The sequence below is a fragment of the Archocentrus centrarchus genome, chromosome 18 (assembly GCF_007364275.1).
Source record: "Archocentrus centrarchus isolate MPI-CPG fArcCen1 chromosome 18, fArcCen1, whole genome shotgun sequence".
NCBI lineage: Eukaryota > Metazoa > Chordata > Actinopteri > Cichliformes > Cichlidae > Archocentrus > Archocentrus centrarchus.
This window is the reverse complement of record NC_044363.1, coordinates 7333944-7350332: the sequence shown is the minus strand read 5'-3', so window position 1 is coordinate 7350332 and position 16389 is coordinate 7333944. Positions and strand designations below refer to the sequence as shown.

At 39.3% G+C, this 16389-nt stretch overlaps 1 protein-coding gene across 1 annotated transcript; it reads left to right on the top strand.

Annotated features, from left to right (window-relative positions):
* Positions 1-6218: 6218 nt before the first annotated feature.
* LOC115796638 (high affinity immunoglobulin gamma Fc receptor I-like) lies at positions 6219-12944 on the top strand. The gene is made up of 7 exons (XM_030753002.1): positions 6219-6258; positions 6461-6505; positions 7888-8148; positions 8232-8492; positions 9311-9556; positions 12651-12707; positions 12856-12944. Exons 1-7 carry the CDS (start codon positions 6228-6230, stop codon positions 12942-12944), a joined length of 990 nt encoding a protein of 329 aa, XP_030608862.1. The 5' UTR covers positions 6219-6227.
* Positions 12945-16389: the final 3445 nt, after the last annotated feature.

The window sequence follows — 16389 nt, the reverse complement described above, 5'->3', positions numbered from 1 at the left end:
GTAATAAGAGTTCTCAGAGCTGCTGCTGACACACTGGAAACAAAGTGAGGGCTGCATAATGTGTTTTCTGTCTCCACAGGACAGCATCAGAGTGCAGTCATTTTCCCTTGAAAAGGTGACCAACCTACATTTTCAAAATTTAATTTTCTAATTACGTGACAAAAATCACCGTGAGTCCACAATTCATATGTTAACATTTTTGGTGGCAGTGTCAGTTCATCTCTTATTCCTGCCTGAAAGGCAAAGGAAAAAAAACCTGCTGCAATGTTTTATGATGTACTGCAGGTGGCAGCGTTTGACTGAAATGAATGTATTGCAATTACTGCAAGAGAGATTCACTCTACAACTGACTGTCTCTTGGCATGGCTTTGAGAAACAAAGATTTATGAAGGAGGCATCCATGTCAGCTGCAGGCACGTTGATGGCTGACAAGGTCTATCTGAGATAGGTGGACTCTGCTACAGTTGTAGTTTAAGGACAGATTCAGGACCGTTGGATGACAGATTTTTTTTCATCTGCACCTTTTTTCTTCCAGGTCAGCTCTACAGTGACTTCAAAAGACTTAATTGCTAAGCTGATTCACCTATGCAAGCTTTTCCTATCAGAGGCCAGGGCTGTCCATTGTGAAGGGCTGATATTACAAGCATTTAAGGAGGACTTAATGGGTCCTCTTTTTCGGGGCCTTCTGTTGCATTTTCCAGTGGTGAGCTCACCGTAGATGGTAGACTTCCATCCAAATCAAGCCCAGCAAAGTCATGATTTGAGCAGCTGGAGGGCCTCAATGTTGGATGGAACGGAGGCAGAGCTGGTGGAAACTGCCAAGCAGCTGCAGGCATCACTTGTAGGTGACCCATGATTCAGATTCATACAGCAGCGTGGGTAGTGCAACACCTCTGTACACTTGGATTTTTGCATGATAAGTCAAGATTTTGCTGCTCTACACCAAACAGCTCAAAGGTCCTTTTTGTCGATCTTGGAGTCATGGGAGATATCTTGGCGTCAGCCAAGATAAGTAAAAAGTTGCACAGATTTAACTGCAGACTGGTTGCTGGTGATGTTAGGCAGGTGGGAAGTCTGGTTTGGTGGAGGCTCATAAACAAAGCAAAGCAGGCCACGATGTGCTCCATGCTGGCTCTATGTGGGCAACAAGAGCAGCATCGTTGGCAAATAAATATACTTGAATGAGGTGCTACATTATTTTGGTGCATGCTTCCAGGCTCCTTAGGTTGAACAAGCTGTTGTCAGTGTGATAGTGAATGTATATGCCATCCTCTTTACCCAATGGTTTCATTGCCTGATGCAGCATCATGCTGAAGAAAATGGAAAACAGTGTTGGTGTGAGAACACAGCCCTCTTTGATGCTGTTCAGTATTGGAAAGGGCTTGAAGAGCTCACTGTTGTTCCTCACTTGTCCCATCTGTCCCTCATGGAGCTGCATGATCATCCTCAAGAATTTTGAGGGGCAGCTTAGACCCTCCATGATCTGCTCATTGTGTTGAAGGCTTTGTTCAAATCCACAAAGGAATTTGCTCTTAAGCCACACCGACTTTCAGGTAGATGTTCTTTGGCAATGGATGAAACCAATCTGTTTGGAATAAGAAAGAGAGATAATCCCCTGATAGTTTAAACAGTCTGACTGATCACCTTTGTTTTTTACAACATTACAAGGACTGCATCGCAAAGGTCATGAGGAAGTTTGTCTCTTTCCCAGCAGAGATGTGAAGAGCTTGTGGAGCTTGGAATGAAGGTTCAAGCCACTATGCTTCCAGATCACTGGAGGTATGCTATCATTTCATGCAGCCTTGCCAGACTTTAGCTGTGAAATAGCTTTAGTGGTCTCTTCAACTATTGATATTTCATGTAGCATGTCTTGACAGTTTGCCAGGAGATGCACTCAGGGGCCGTGAGCTGCAGTGTCTGGTTGATTGAGAAAAGAGTGTTAAAATGCTCGGTGCAATGGCTCATGATGGAGGCCTTGTCTTTTAGCCATCTTCACTGTGCAGTGAATTTTGGACTTGAAAAGAAGGACCATAAACTATCTTCGGGGCTTCATTAATGGTAAATGGACCAGTTCTTATGTAGCACTTTTCTAACTAGGCAGGCAAAGCGCTTATACATTCGTTCACCGATTCACACAAACACTTCCATCTGCAGCTAAGTGCTTACTCTCTACCATTCACACACATTCATACTCCGACACTTGCATCAGAGAGATAATTTGCCTCGTTGCCCGCACTGCAATGTGGCATATGTATGTGGTCGCTGGCTTCACCTCTAAGCCACCCAGGTGCCCCTTATTATCTTTTATGAAACAAAAATGTCCTGTTTAATTCAAAGCTCAAAGTTATTTTATTGAGAGAAAGTAGAGACAGGCTTAAACTAACAATCAATCATTTATTTAGCTAATATCTAGTTTTCCAGTCTCCAAAGAGGCCAGGACAGTGAATGCAGGCAGGGAAATTATGCCATTGTAGGAAAAAATGGAAAGAAGAAGGTATATTACAAAGCATTTTTTTAAGCAACAGCAGAACAAAATTATATATTTAAATTCACAAGCAAAAAAAAAAAAAAGATTTCTCCGAGTACTCCGGTTTCCTCCTACAGTCTAAAGACATGCAGTTAATGGGGTTAGGTTAACTGGTGTTTCTGAATTGTACTCAGGTCTGAATTTGAGTGTGAGTTGCTTTCTGTCTCTCTGCAACCTGTTTCTGAAACAGTGTTCATATTGCACCTGCCTCTTGTCCCATGACAGCTGGAATAGGCTCCAGTCCCCCTGTGACCCTGAATAGGATAAGAGGATGGATGTGTGTGTTATTTCTGCATCTTTGTTAGATGTGTATGTGTTGTATATGAATGGATAGATACCACTGATATTTCAAGTTTTACTGAACTTCAGTAAAAAACAAACAAACAATCAGAACAGATTAAAGACAACTAAAGACAATCATGTAAAATTTGGGATGGATGACAAAGACATTTACAGTTTATCTACATGGAAAGTATCATTTCTGAACTGTAGTCACTCCAAAATGCCCCCATGATTTAAGACTTAGAATTAATGCTTGGTCCTCTAGGAGCAATAAGGACCATTTAACAAATATTCATACATGTTTGGGAGCTGCCCTGCAAAGTAAACAGTGTGTATTACACAGAGTAGCAAATTGTTTCTATGCTTTCTTCCGTTTTCTTCTGCTTATCCTGTTCAGGGTTGCGGGGGGCTGGAGCCTATCCCAGCTGTCATAGGGAGAGAGGGAGGATACACCCTGTACAGGTCGCCAGCCTGTCACAGGCCTAACACAGAGAGACAGACAGCCATTCACACCTACGGGCAATTTAGAATCACCAATTAACCTAACCCCAGTAACTGAATGTCGCTGGACTGTGGGAGGACACCCACGCAGACACGGGGAGAACATCAAAACTCCACACAGAGAAAGGCCAGGGCCAAGGTGGAATCGAACCCAGACTTTCTAGATCAATGCTCTTCAACTCCAGGCCTCGAGGGCCAGTGTCCTGCAGGTTTTAGATGTGTTCCTGATCCAACACACCTGAATCAAATGGCGGAATTACCTCCTCAGTATACAGTCAAGTTCTCCAGAGTCCTGCTAATGACTTCTGTATTTGACTCAGGTGTGTTGAAGCAGAGACACACATAAAACCTGCAGGACACCGGCCCTCGAGGCCTGGATTTGGGAATCCCTGTTCTAGATGTTATTCCAGCTGTGAGTGCCGTAATGCTTTCGTTAAAAAAAAAAACAAAAAAAAACAAAGTTTATTTTTGTTCTTTTGTGTCTTAAAGAGAGAGAAAGCTGACTGGAGGGATTATCACATAATGCTTTTAGTAGTTGAACAAACTGTCAGCTGGGTTTGGTCTATAAATTGTTAGAGCTTATGTTTATTCAGTTAGATACAACTGGCTGCCAGAGCCACATGACTTTAATTAGATATAAAGTTCAAATGCTAACAAAAGCATCATCTGTTATTTAGAAGTTGACCTTAAACCAACTTGTTCCATCTGCTTTATTTTTTCACATGCATATAAACGCTGTTCCAGGAACAGAGCGGCTGCAGCTTACAGGCGCTCACTGTGGTCAACTGCTGATCTGAAACTGTCGCTTCAGGTATTTTTCTTTTTCTGAAACACATGCACCAAGTCTGTGGTGAGCAGTGAAATATACCTGTGATGTTTGATACCGATCAAGATTAAGTGTGGTTTGGTGCTCAGACAGAATAAGTGGTAGCTTGTTTCATGCTACAGAAGTGTGATGACCTCAGCAATCAAGTCAAACAAGAGTCAGTTTTCTAAATATGATTGGCCTCTATTAGACTGTGTTTGTGTCAGTCGTGTTTGTGATATGTATCTCATTATGCAAAATAACAAGTAATCTGGTTATCAATTATATTTCTTTTGAATTTGGGCTATTTGCCTTTGAAAATAGTAACATCCATCCATCCATCCATTCGCTTCCGCACATCCTGTTAAGGGTCGCGGGGGGGGGCTGGAGCCTATCCCAGCTGTCATAGGGCGAGAGGCAGGGTACACCCTGAACAGGTCGCCAGCCCGTCGCAGGGCTAACACAGAGGGACAAACAACCTTTCACACTCTCATTCACACCTATGGGCAATGTAGTGTAGCCAATTAACCTAACCCCAGTAAGTGCATGTCTTTGGAATGTGGGAGGAAACCGGAGGACCCGGAGGAAACCCACGCAAGCACGGGGAGAACATGCAAACTCCACACAGAGAGAGGGAGAGGCCTGGGCCAAGGTGGAATCGAACCCAGGCCTTCCAGATGGTATTCTAACTGTGAGGCAGCAGTGCTAACCACTACGCCACCGTGCTGCCCTAAAATAGTAACATGTAAAGTGTAAAATGGAAATATGCAAGTGAAATTAAAACGTATGCCATATATTCCATGTTGAGCCCCTGAAAACCAGCCTGAGGGTAAATAAGTCTTTGACTTCAAGGAGCTCAAAGGTTCCTGTGGTCCACTGTGACTGGTTCCACTAAAGGAAAATCTCCAGGAAACTTAATTTGCTGCTGTGAAATAGAGAAGAGCAAATTTCAGTGTGTGTGTGTTTAATACATTTAAGTGAGTTGGACTTTATTTCCTAAATATAATTAAACTATAAAACTCCAGTGTCTGTGGGTGTGTGCCAAAGTTTTATTTATATATGATTGTATCTTCCAGCTCACACTGTCCTCTTCAGTGAAGATAAGACAGGAGGAATTTTTGTTTCACACATGAAAAAAATAAACAATCATGTTAACCCTTGTGTGGTGTCTGGGTCTGACGGACATATTTTTCGTCTCAGATATTTTGTCTTTGGTTCAATTTCTGCAAAGAACATATAACATAACAGTTTCAGTTACTTCCTTATTAATCATCCCCAATTTCTTTCCTCTCCTGATTTTCCAGCACAAGGTTCCAACATTGTAACATTTCAAGCTGCTCCCACATTCCAGCACATTTCATCCTCCGTTCTGAGGGATCCGTGTTTACGTTACTGCTGCTGGTATTCTTGACATACTCCCGAACACAGTGTACTCATCTTCCAATGACTGCTTCTAGTACTATAAGATCTGTGTCACGAAGCTTGAATCATTTCAGACTAGTTTCTTAAACATGACAGGTTCTCCTGTCATTTGCAGCTGACAAATCTGCAACAACTTTGCCACAAATAAAGTAGGTCAGAGTGGGTCCAACCTGATGTTAGTTAAAGGGATTTTTTTATGCTTATCGGCATAAGCAGGTATGGCAAATATTGCACATGCACAGATACTCTCATGATACTTTATGAATATAAATCATGTTTGAATGAGAGAATGGCATTACATTATCTACAGCAGTGTTAACTCTCCTGTGCCTGAAAAGCGCTTCAGTGACTTTGGTGAGTCCCTGAGTGTCCTCACAGAGGTTATAAATATCTCCTACGTGTGACTGATCTCAGTGCAGTGCAACAACATGAGGATGTGGGCACAGGAAACATGAACCACCTACAAGCTGCATCAAACACAGTATTAGTCTGAACTGCTTCTTGTTCCACCCACTGAGAGTGAACTGAAACACTGAAGCTCGACTCAACACTGAAGCAGCTCAGCTTCTCTGGAAACTACTTGTGTAATACTAGATTATTGCATTGCATTAGGTTGTGAAAATATTTGATATTAAAATATTTTTTTGCAGCAGTCTTTACATTTTGGTCTTTAGGTTGTGGCAAGACAATATGGAGGTCAGAGCTCTGTGTATAAGACTGTGTGAGTATTTTCTCTGTTTGCACATGATTGAAGAAGTTTATTAATGTTGATACAAATGTGACAATTTTCTTTGTTTTTACTTCAAGACAAAGCAGGCTGTTGTATTTTTGTGGAACAATTTTTTAAAAAATTTTTTATCATTACTAATAGTTGTAAGAGTCAACAAGTGTCTCAGTAAATCTGTAACATTTTGTCTCTTCAGTGATGATTGTTGTGATTCTGCTGGATGGACAGGATCAGAAAGTTGGTGAGTACCTGCTGTTTGCTCGTTTATATGAACACTGTTTATCATGTTGGAGGAGCAAAATATTTAGAAAAAGTACGAATACGAATACCTTTTTTAGTCCCACAATGTGGAAATTACAGTTAACAGAACACCCATCCAAGAAATACAAACATAGAGACAGACAACAACAGGGGGGACAGGTGTCTGAGGTCATGCAGCTGTTTTACCGGCGCTACCTTTAGCAGGAAAACAGAAAGAGATACACTGGGATAGTTAGGTTCAAAAAATCATCTCGTACTGTGTTCATTATGAACACCTTACGAGGTTCCAAAAAAACACCTCAGCAAAGCAGCAGCACATTTAAAGCCTGGAGAGCAGTAGGGTGGGTAGGGGAGGGGCTGCCAGCGGAGACGAGCAGGATACTGTGATGGACACACAGCTTCCAGACCAGCAGTTCATGATAATGTTCATGATAAGATGGTACAGTCAGCCTTGGTTGCCAGGATACCAGTTCATACAGGTCACAACACGGGGCGGGGGTGAAGAGCATCTGTTTACACCTCTAGGAGAGGATTTAGATAGACAGCATCCAAGGCCGTCTGGGAGCCAAATTCCAAATAGTGCAATTGTTTTGGTTCAGGCCGTCATAACTATTTACTGACAGACCTTACAGTGTTCTGGTTACCTCTCAGAAATCCAATCATCCGAATTTTTGGTTCTACTCTGCCACGCAGAACAGAGACTCCAACACTCCTCCAGATGAAATCCACTTCGATTCAGCTCTACTGAGTCTGATTGAGTTCGTACTGTTTCTGCATCCCTCATAGGCAGCCTTACTAGGGCCTGAACAGCTGCCCAGAAACCAGGTATCCCCAGGTCCAATTCGGGAAAAATCCTGGTATCAATATAAATGCCACGTCCACACAGTGCAGCCAGGAATGTTATCTTCCATCCCCACGGGAATCATAACATAACATAACCAGCCGGGTTTGTAGCCGGGCCAGAGGAAAGAGGGTTCCCCTTCTCCCAATCTCCTCGTGATGTGAATTTGATCATCAATAGTATCGAGAGACCAGCTGACCAGATCCATAATTTAAATTCCAGTTCGGGGATGTGTGAAGAGACGCTGTAAGCAGCGAAGCAGCAAAAAGCAGGGGTAGATAGGAAAGGCTGGGGAGAAGAGAAAAATGCATCCGTCTCCACTGAGAGCAGGAAAAGAAAAAAAAAAAAAGTAGGGAAAAAATGTTCTTTTGTGATTGAACCTCATTCTCTGGTATAATTAATCATCAGAAGTTATGATGCACTTCATTGTTTGATTGACCCTTTTATTCCTTCATGGTTTAAGTTCACTGCAGCAGTTTCAGCAGTAAAAGTCTAAACTGAATCTTTCTTCTCTGTTTCAGATGCAGTTTCTCTGAGTATCGCTCCAAACAGATTGCAGTTCTTTGAATATGAATCAGTAACATTTTACTGTGAAGGAGTCGATTATTGTGAAATTGTGCATAAATTCAAAGGGAAATTACAATCATGTATCAGAACTAATAAGAGAACACCAACAGGATCATCCTGCACCATTAAACATGTTTATACAGATGACAGTGGAGAGTACTGGAGTGAGACTGAAGGAGGGAAGAGAAGCAACATTATCAACATCTCTGTCACTGGTACGTTTGCAGTGAGACAAGATTTTATGATTCTTTTTAATTAAATGCAATATGATACAAATATAAAATCCATGTTGTTTCAGATGGTTCTGTGATCCTGGAGGTTCCTGCTCTTCCTGTGATAGAGGGACAAACTGTGACTCTTCACTGCAGAAACAAAACCTCTTCCTCCAACTTCATAGCTGATTTCTATAAAGATGGACGTCACATCCACAGAAGCTCCAAAGGAAACGTGAACATCTACAGAGTCTTCAAGTCTGATGAAGGACTTTACAAGTGCAGCATCTCAGGAGCTGGAGAATCACCAGAGAGCTGGCTGAAAGTCTCAAAAAACAGCACTCATGGTAATCAAGGTTACTGTGTCTGCAAGTTTTTTTAAAATCTGAAAATGGCTAGTTAATCATCAGAAGTTATGCTGCATTTTTTGTTTTATTTACCATTTTATCCCTTCATGGTTTAAGTTCACTGCAGCAGTTTCAGCAGTAAAAGTCTAAACTGAATCTTGCTTCTTTGTTTCAGATGCAGTTTCTCTGAGTATCGCTCCAAACAGATCGTAGTTCTTTGAATATGAATCAGTAACATTTTACATTGAAGGGTTCAATTATTGTGAAGTTCTGAGGGAAATTAAAAGCATGTAGCAAAACTAACTAGAAGCACTCAGAAAGCGCAAACCTCCACCAAGGCCATAGGGTCACTGACGCTGTAATACGTGTATCTTTCCCAGACAACAATAAACCCCCTATGCCGCAATAGTGAAGAATCCTTAAAAAAATTTCTGGATCCAGATCGTGATCTGGATCACCGCCAAAATTTAATCACTTCTTCCTCATGTCATTTCCAACCAGGCCACAGGATTTCATCGAAATCCGCTCATAAACTTTGGAGTAATCCTGCTGACAATCAGACAAACAGACAAACCAACGCGACCGAAAACATAACCTCCTTAGTGGAGGTAATAAGAGAACACAAACGGGATCATCCTGCACCATTAAATATGTTTATAAACACGACAGTGGAGAGTACTGGACTGAGACTGAAGGAGGGAAGAGAAGCAACATCATCAACATCTCTCACTGGTATATCTGGAGCAAGACTACAATATCTTGTGACTCATTATAATTAAATGTAATATCACATAAATATCAAATGCATGTTTTTTCAGATGGTTCTGTGATCCTGGAGGTTCCTGCTCTTCCTGTGATGGAGGGACAAACTGTGACTCTTCACTGCAGAAACAAAACCTCTTCCTCCAACTTCACAGCTGATTTCTATAAAGATGGACGTCACATCCACAGAAGCTCCACAGGAAACATGAACATCTACAGAGTTTCCAAGTCTGATGAAGGACTTTACAAGTGCAGCATCTCAGGAGCTGGAGAATCACCAGAGAGCTGGCTGAAAGTCACAGGTGAGACTCTGAGGTGTTTAAAATGAGGTTTAAATGCATGTGAAGTGACTGAGAGCTGATGCTCTTTAAAGCAGCTGCTGAATCTGTTTGTAGGAAGCATTTCTGAAATATTGGGAAATTGCCAGAGTGCAAATGTAAATTGATTCAGGTGTACTAAACCTTTAAGCTGTATTAGAAGCTTTCAAGTTGATTTTCAAGATTTTAAATGTGTGAGTTTGAAGAAGCTAACATGAACATTTGTATGGTTAATCTTTCTTTTCTCATTTCAACATTTCTCTCTTTTCAAACCACCGTTTAGTCTCTCGAAATGTAAATTCAGCAACTAATCCAGACAGTCACAGCAATATGACCATTTCCTCCTCCTATAATGGGACATTTTGGATCATTGCCACGATTTTATTCAGCCCTCTGTTGGTGGCAGCAGTGGGACTGTATCACTCTGGCAACGGTTGCTCGAACAGAGGTAAAGAAAACAACATAAATATTAACTTTGTGTTCATTTTTTTTTGTTTTGCTGCTCTGCGCACTCACAGTCATAGTGTGTTAACCAATCGTATGGTTTCTAAACAGCTGTAATCTGGAGTCACTGCGGCTTAACAAGTGACACATGAAAAAATCTGCTAATTAACATTTGGCGAGAAATGTTTGAAATTATTTTGTTTTTCTTATATTGCTGCATTGCGCTGTCAGTCAACAAAGGTAGATCAAACAGATCAAAACACTGTTTCGATATTTTATATTAATTGTTGTTTAGCGAAACAGCAGTAATGTCTTAGGTCACTTTGAAGGGAAATTTGGCAAAGGCTAGAGGAATTTCTGATTTTCCAAATCTTTATTAGATGATTATGAAATGATCTGAGAAATACTTGCTGAAATAATAGTAAAACAATATTAATAATAATGATAGTAATAATTAGTTTTTTCTGTCTACACAGGTGTTTGCACAGTAAGTGCAAGCAGCACGACATATGTTGCTGTAAAAAAAAACAGGAAGAAGGAAGGTATGTTAGTGACCTTTATTAATTTATTTTTATTAAATTATTATCTTAAACAGTAGCCAAAAAATTATTTCAATGAAGTCACAACCAGGAAAACAATGTTGGACGGATTAGGTAGATATTTATTTTATTATGTTTTGTTTGATGTTGTGGTTGAATAGAATAGAATAGAATAGAATGCGTTTATTGTCATTATACAGGATGTACAATGAGATTGGAGGGCCACTCCTGTTCAGTGCCATGTAACAGAAAATCAAACTCTCTAAAATAAAAATATTATAAAAATATTATAATCTAGTATAATCAATATGATCAAGAGATATACAGAAAATAAACAATGTGTAAAATATACAAAAAATAGAATGTATAAAAATATATACATACATACCTACATTGGTGCATCTGTACATTGTAAGAAAGTAAATGCGTGTATACATATAATAATGAAGATGATGAATATTGCACTTGGTGAATGAATATTGCACTAGTGAATGAATACTGGATATTACACAATATAGGAGTGATAGATATTGTTCAGTATGAATAATATAATATTGCACAGAGATGTGGGTGTTGCACAGTTACATTACGCTGAGCTGTAATCCACAAAGAGCATACGAGCGTAGCTCTGTTGCTGCTCCAAGTGGCTCAACACAGAGTGGAGAGTAGGGCTGTGAATCTTTGGGAATCCCACGATTCGATTCAGAATCGATTCTTGGGGTCACGATTCAATTTTTTTCCGATTCTTTCAAATCCAAACGATTCGATTAAAAAACGATTATTTTCCGATTCAAAAACGATTCTTGATTCAAAACGATTCTCAGGATCTACTCCGGTCTGCTGGCATGAAAGCAGAGTACATTTATAAAGATTTTATAATTATAAAGGTTTTATCATGAATGAATGAATTATTTAATCATGAATTTGAAGCCGTCTCTCTCCACTGCGCTGTATGGTCGCAGGTCTTTTGCGATGAAACAAGCGATGGATTTTGTTATCTTCTTTGCCCGTTCACAATTGAGTGGCAGTTTTTCAAAGTGGTGAAGCGTGCTCTGGGTGATGTCTTTCCAGGTGAGAACGGGGATTTGAAGTATTCCCGAAATACTTTACCGTTACAGTCTCTGCAAATCGCATGAGTCATGTCATGCCCTTTCTTACCCGGGTTGACGGTAAAACCCAAAGTGTTTCCAAATGGTTGCTTTCAAAGACCGCGGAGGCGGTTGGATTTCTTTTTCTTCATCCTCCATAATTTAGCGGCGCAACAACAAACACCATAACACGACACTACACACACGCCACGCTGCTTCCTTGTTTTGCCTAGCACTATGGTGGCTGAGAAGGCACACCCGCACCCGAAAAAAAAATCGATTTTTTGAAAATGAGAATCGATTCTGAATCGTTCAATGTTAGAAACGCGATTCGAGCTCAAATCGATTTTTTTCCTGCACCCCTAGTGGAGAGCTACAGCGATGGCATCCTCTGTGGATCTGTTTGCACGATATGCAAACTGATGGGTGTCGAAAGTGGGGGGCAGATGGTCTTTGATGGGCTGGAGAACCAGCCTCTCAAAGCACTTCATGATTATCAAAGCACTTCATGATTTGTGTATATAAATATCTTTAAAAAATTACAAAACTAAAAGACAAAGGAACACAAAAATAGATAGATTTAAATGTTTAATAAATAAATAAATGTCTCAGATTTTTTAAGGAATATACTGTACATGCTTTTCATGAACTCGATTTTTTTTCGCTGATATCTGTAAATCTGTAAAGTTTTGAGCAGGAGCCACAAAATGAAGCCTAGCTTAGCACAAAGCTAAATTAATGAAACGTAGCCAAAGAACATATTAAGAGCAGCTGATGTTTTTGCCAGACTAAGAGCAAAAACTCTTTTACTTTACTTTTTTGGTGGTTCACTCTCCTTATAGCAGTGACTTATATTATGGGCCAATATTAGAGTGACATTGATCTTTCAATCTAACTGATTTTTCTAAAATTTTGAATTAGTCTTGCACTGAGTAGCAAACAGGGTTCTGCATCACTGATGTTACTGTGGTTATCTGATCCCTCACTCTCACTGTCCATCTCCATCAGATGAAGATGGATTGTCCTCTACATGCATTTACTATGTCTTGGAAACTCAGCTGGAAGGTGAGACCAACTGTGAACAGATATTTTAATAGTAAGACTGAAGTTAAACAATATCATAAACATCACCAAGTAATTTGTAACTATCTAAGGGAAATAAATGTTTTATTAAGTGAAAATTTTGGTGACTGATTTAATTCCCATGTTGTAGGAGCAGAAGCAGGAACCATCAAAAAGATGTCTTCAGCCGGTATCTATCAGCCTATAGCAGAGGATCCCTTCTATTCTGCAGTACAGTAGGTAAGACTGAGGCCAAAGATGCCTTTTGTGCTGTATGCAGATAACATGTGATGGACAGACACTTCCATCCCAGAGCGCAAAGTGACTCCGGAACTGATCCTCCCTGGATGCATCACAGACTCCATAACGGATCTGCAAACTGGGTCCAGATCTGAGTCCACTTGCAAGGCGGGACAGATCTGGAATGGATCAGGATTACAGATCAATTCCATTCCTTTTTGCGCTCATCTGGTGCTTGTGGCTTGTTGCTGTAAGGACAGTTAGCAGCAACAACAGCTGGTTATAAGCTAACATTATGCCAGCTAAATTTATTTTCCTAAAATCCCACTTTCCCCAATACAGTTTGATTCCATTATCACATTGTATGAGAGTTTATCCTCTAAGTGTTGCAGTTCACTGATAATAGATCCACTTTAACCGTTTTTAGTTAAATGTTAAAGAGTAAAGTAGGTTTATATTAATAGTAACTCTGCTGTGGCTGTCAGAGAGCCATCATCTGTCAGTGAAGGCTGATCTTAGATCAGATTATACAGTAAAAGTTTACACTGGAACATTAAAGCAAAGTTAATATTTTTCTCTGGAAATCTTATAAAGCATTTTGCAGTAAGTAAAGCAGAAATAATGAAATCCTCCATAAAAAGTGAGCTTGTTGCCCATCAGTGTGATAGTTACAATGACTTCAAAATGAAATGGTCATAAATTGTGGCAAAAACTGTAGTCATCTAAAACATTTTAACTTTAACAACAGTTAAACACATTCAGACATCAAACTTAGGCAGTTCAGCTCAAAATCATCATTTACAACTCAGATTAATCAAACTAAGGAAAGAAAGTCTTTAATTCAAGTTTGGAGTTATAAAACATCCTGTTAGTCCAGTTTTTGGGAAATGTCAGAGTTTCACATGTCTAACAAAAAGTTCTGGCTCCTCCATCCAAATCTGTGTCTGTGGAGCAGCAGCAGCATCTTCCTGCACAGGAACAGCAGCACACCTTCTTCTATCTGCTGCAGGCTGAAGGATTTAGGACGTGTTCAGGGGCAGCCTGGAAAACATGAATCTGAATCTGTAATCACACAAGAAGCAACACTTCAATGAACTTCCACTGAACACATCAGTTTATAGTGTTAGTGTCAGCAGCCGCCTTTAAGCATAAAATCTGTCTAATATATAAGAATAGGTAAAAATGCCTGAAACCTTCCAGCTATACATAAATATTATAAATAAATATAAATAAATAAATATTATACTTAATAGTTTGCTTATTTAATAATTTACTACAAAGAGATCTGTGTGTCAGTGAAATGTGTAACCACTGAACTTTATAATATTAGGTAAGGTAAGGTAAAGTTTATTTATAAAGTACCTTTCACAGACAAAAAATCACAAAGCACTGTACAAAACAATTAATCAATTTAAAAAAAAATTATGCCTTTACATAAAAAACAGCAAAAAACAACAGATTAAAAAGAGAATAAAATGAGAGTAATTAACGAAAAGCTTGTTTGAACAAAAAAGTTTTCAACTGCGGAGCTCAAGGGGTAAGTTGTTCCAGAGCTTGGGGGTTATAGCTTGAAAAGGTCTTTCTCCTCTAGGCCTTAATCTTGTGCGTGGGGGAACCAAGAGATTTTGTTCTTCTTATCGAAGACAACGTGTAGGAATGTATTTAACTAGTAACTGAGATAAATAGTCAGGGGCTTGTCCATTTAAAGCTCTATATGTAAGCAGAAGGATCTTAAATTGAATTCTAATAGTAACCCGGAGCCGGTGTGGAGAGAACAGAATAGGAGTAATGTGTGTTCATTTGCTAGAACGAGTTAAAAGTCTAGCAGTTGCAATTTGTATCACTTGGAGCCGGGATACAGATGATTTATTTAAGCCAGTAAAGAAGGCATTACAATAGTCTAAGCATTATGACACAAATGCATGGACAACATTTTAATACTATGCACCGCAGTGCAGCAGCAGAAGTGTTTTTTAACAAATTTTTTTCCATAAAAACAAGTTTAACAAAAAAATGAAAGTCTCATATGTCTCCACAATAAAGTCTGGGGGTACTGTGGGGAGCAACAATAGATAAAAATGAAAACAAAGAGACCAAACATACAGTAAGATTTTTTATTAAATAAATAAAAGGAAGAATCTTAACTCCAAAAGACGGCAATGCCACTATCAATAAACAAACTGAATCAGAAGGAGATGGCAGCACCGCTATATCAACTATAAAATTCAAAACAATTAATGGAGTGAAAAAATCCCAACACACTCGAACTGTTTTAAACATGACTTACACATGAGGAACGTTTTCATTGCATCGAGATGATTTTTTTCCACATTCTCCCCCTGCTAACTGATCTTCCTCCAACATCTTCAAAGAAAGAGCAGCCAAGATGGTGGCCAGGGGGAAAATCTATAGTGGAGAGCAGAGAGGGAGGGAAAAAAGCTTGCTCTCAAAATAACACATGAAGCTACTAAACACTCTTATTTCAGTATTTCAGTTATACTAAACAAATGAAAACACAAGCCAACAATAAACATATACAGGAAAAATGAGATTCTTCATGATTCTGTACCACATTCAGTTATTGTTAATTTCCTCTGATAAATGTCCAGAACATAAATGTGATGACTCAGCAACACTCTTATTAGAGTTTGTCAGATGTTTGAGATTCACAGAAAAAAAAAAAAAGTGGAGCTGCTGTTGGATGATGTGCTGTCTGTAGACAGGCCGCCAGATCATGGAATGGAATATGTGTAGTTTGTGATCTTTTGAGCTATACTAATCCCCAAATATTAGATCATACTGCCACGGTATAAAATATATGTAAAATTAACCCTTGATTCACTACAGACAACAAGAAAAGTAATGCTTTAGATTAAGAAATTCCTACTTGTCTGGCTTTATGCAGTAAATATTAATGTTTAATATGCAGAATAGCAAATTGTTTCCACGTGTTTATTATTTTTCTGTACTTTGTCTGCTTTACAGGTCGTAGAGTGAGAGCTGACTGAAGTCATAACCCCGTCTCAGTAAGAAGAAAAACCTTGAAGTACCCCAGATTTATTATGTACAGTATTGTTTTTTGTTTTTTGAATGGAACAAGATGTACATTGTTAGCAGAGCTAAATTTGCATGTCTATAAATTGTCATATTTTGTATCTATTCAGTTAGATTCAACTGTCTGCCAGACCCACATAGTTATAAGTACATATAAAGTTTGACTTCTAAGAAAAACCCCGTCTGTTACTGAGCAGTTGATCTTTAACCAACTTGTACCATTTGCTTGATCTTTGTACTCATCTATAAATGCTGTTCAGAAGCGCTGCTGCAGATTATAAATGCATCCACTGTGGTCAACCACTTCTGAATGTGTCGCATTACTTTTTTTTTTCTAAAACAGACAAGTTTGTGGTCAGCAGCGTCTCTAACTGAAATGTGGTCTGGTACT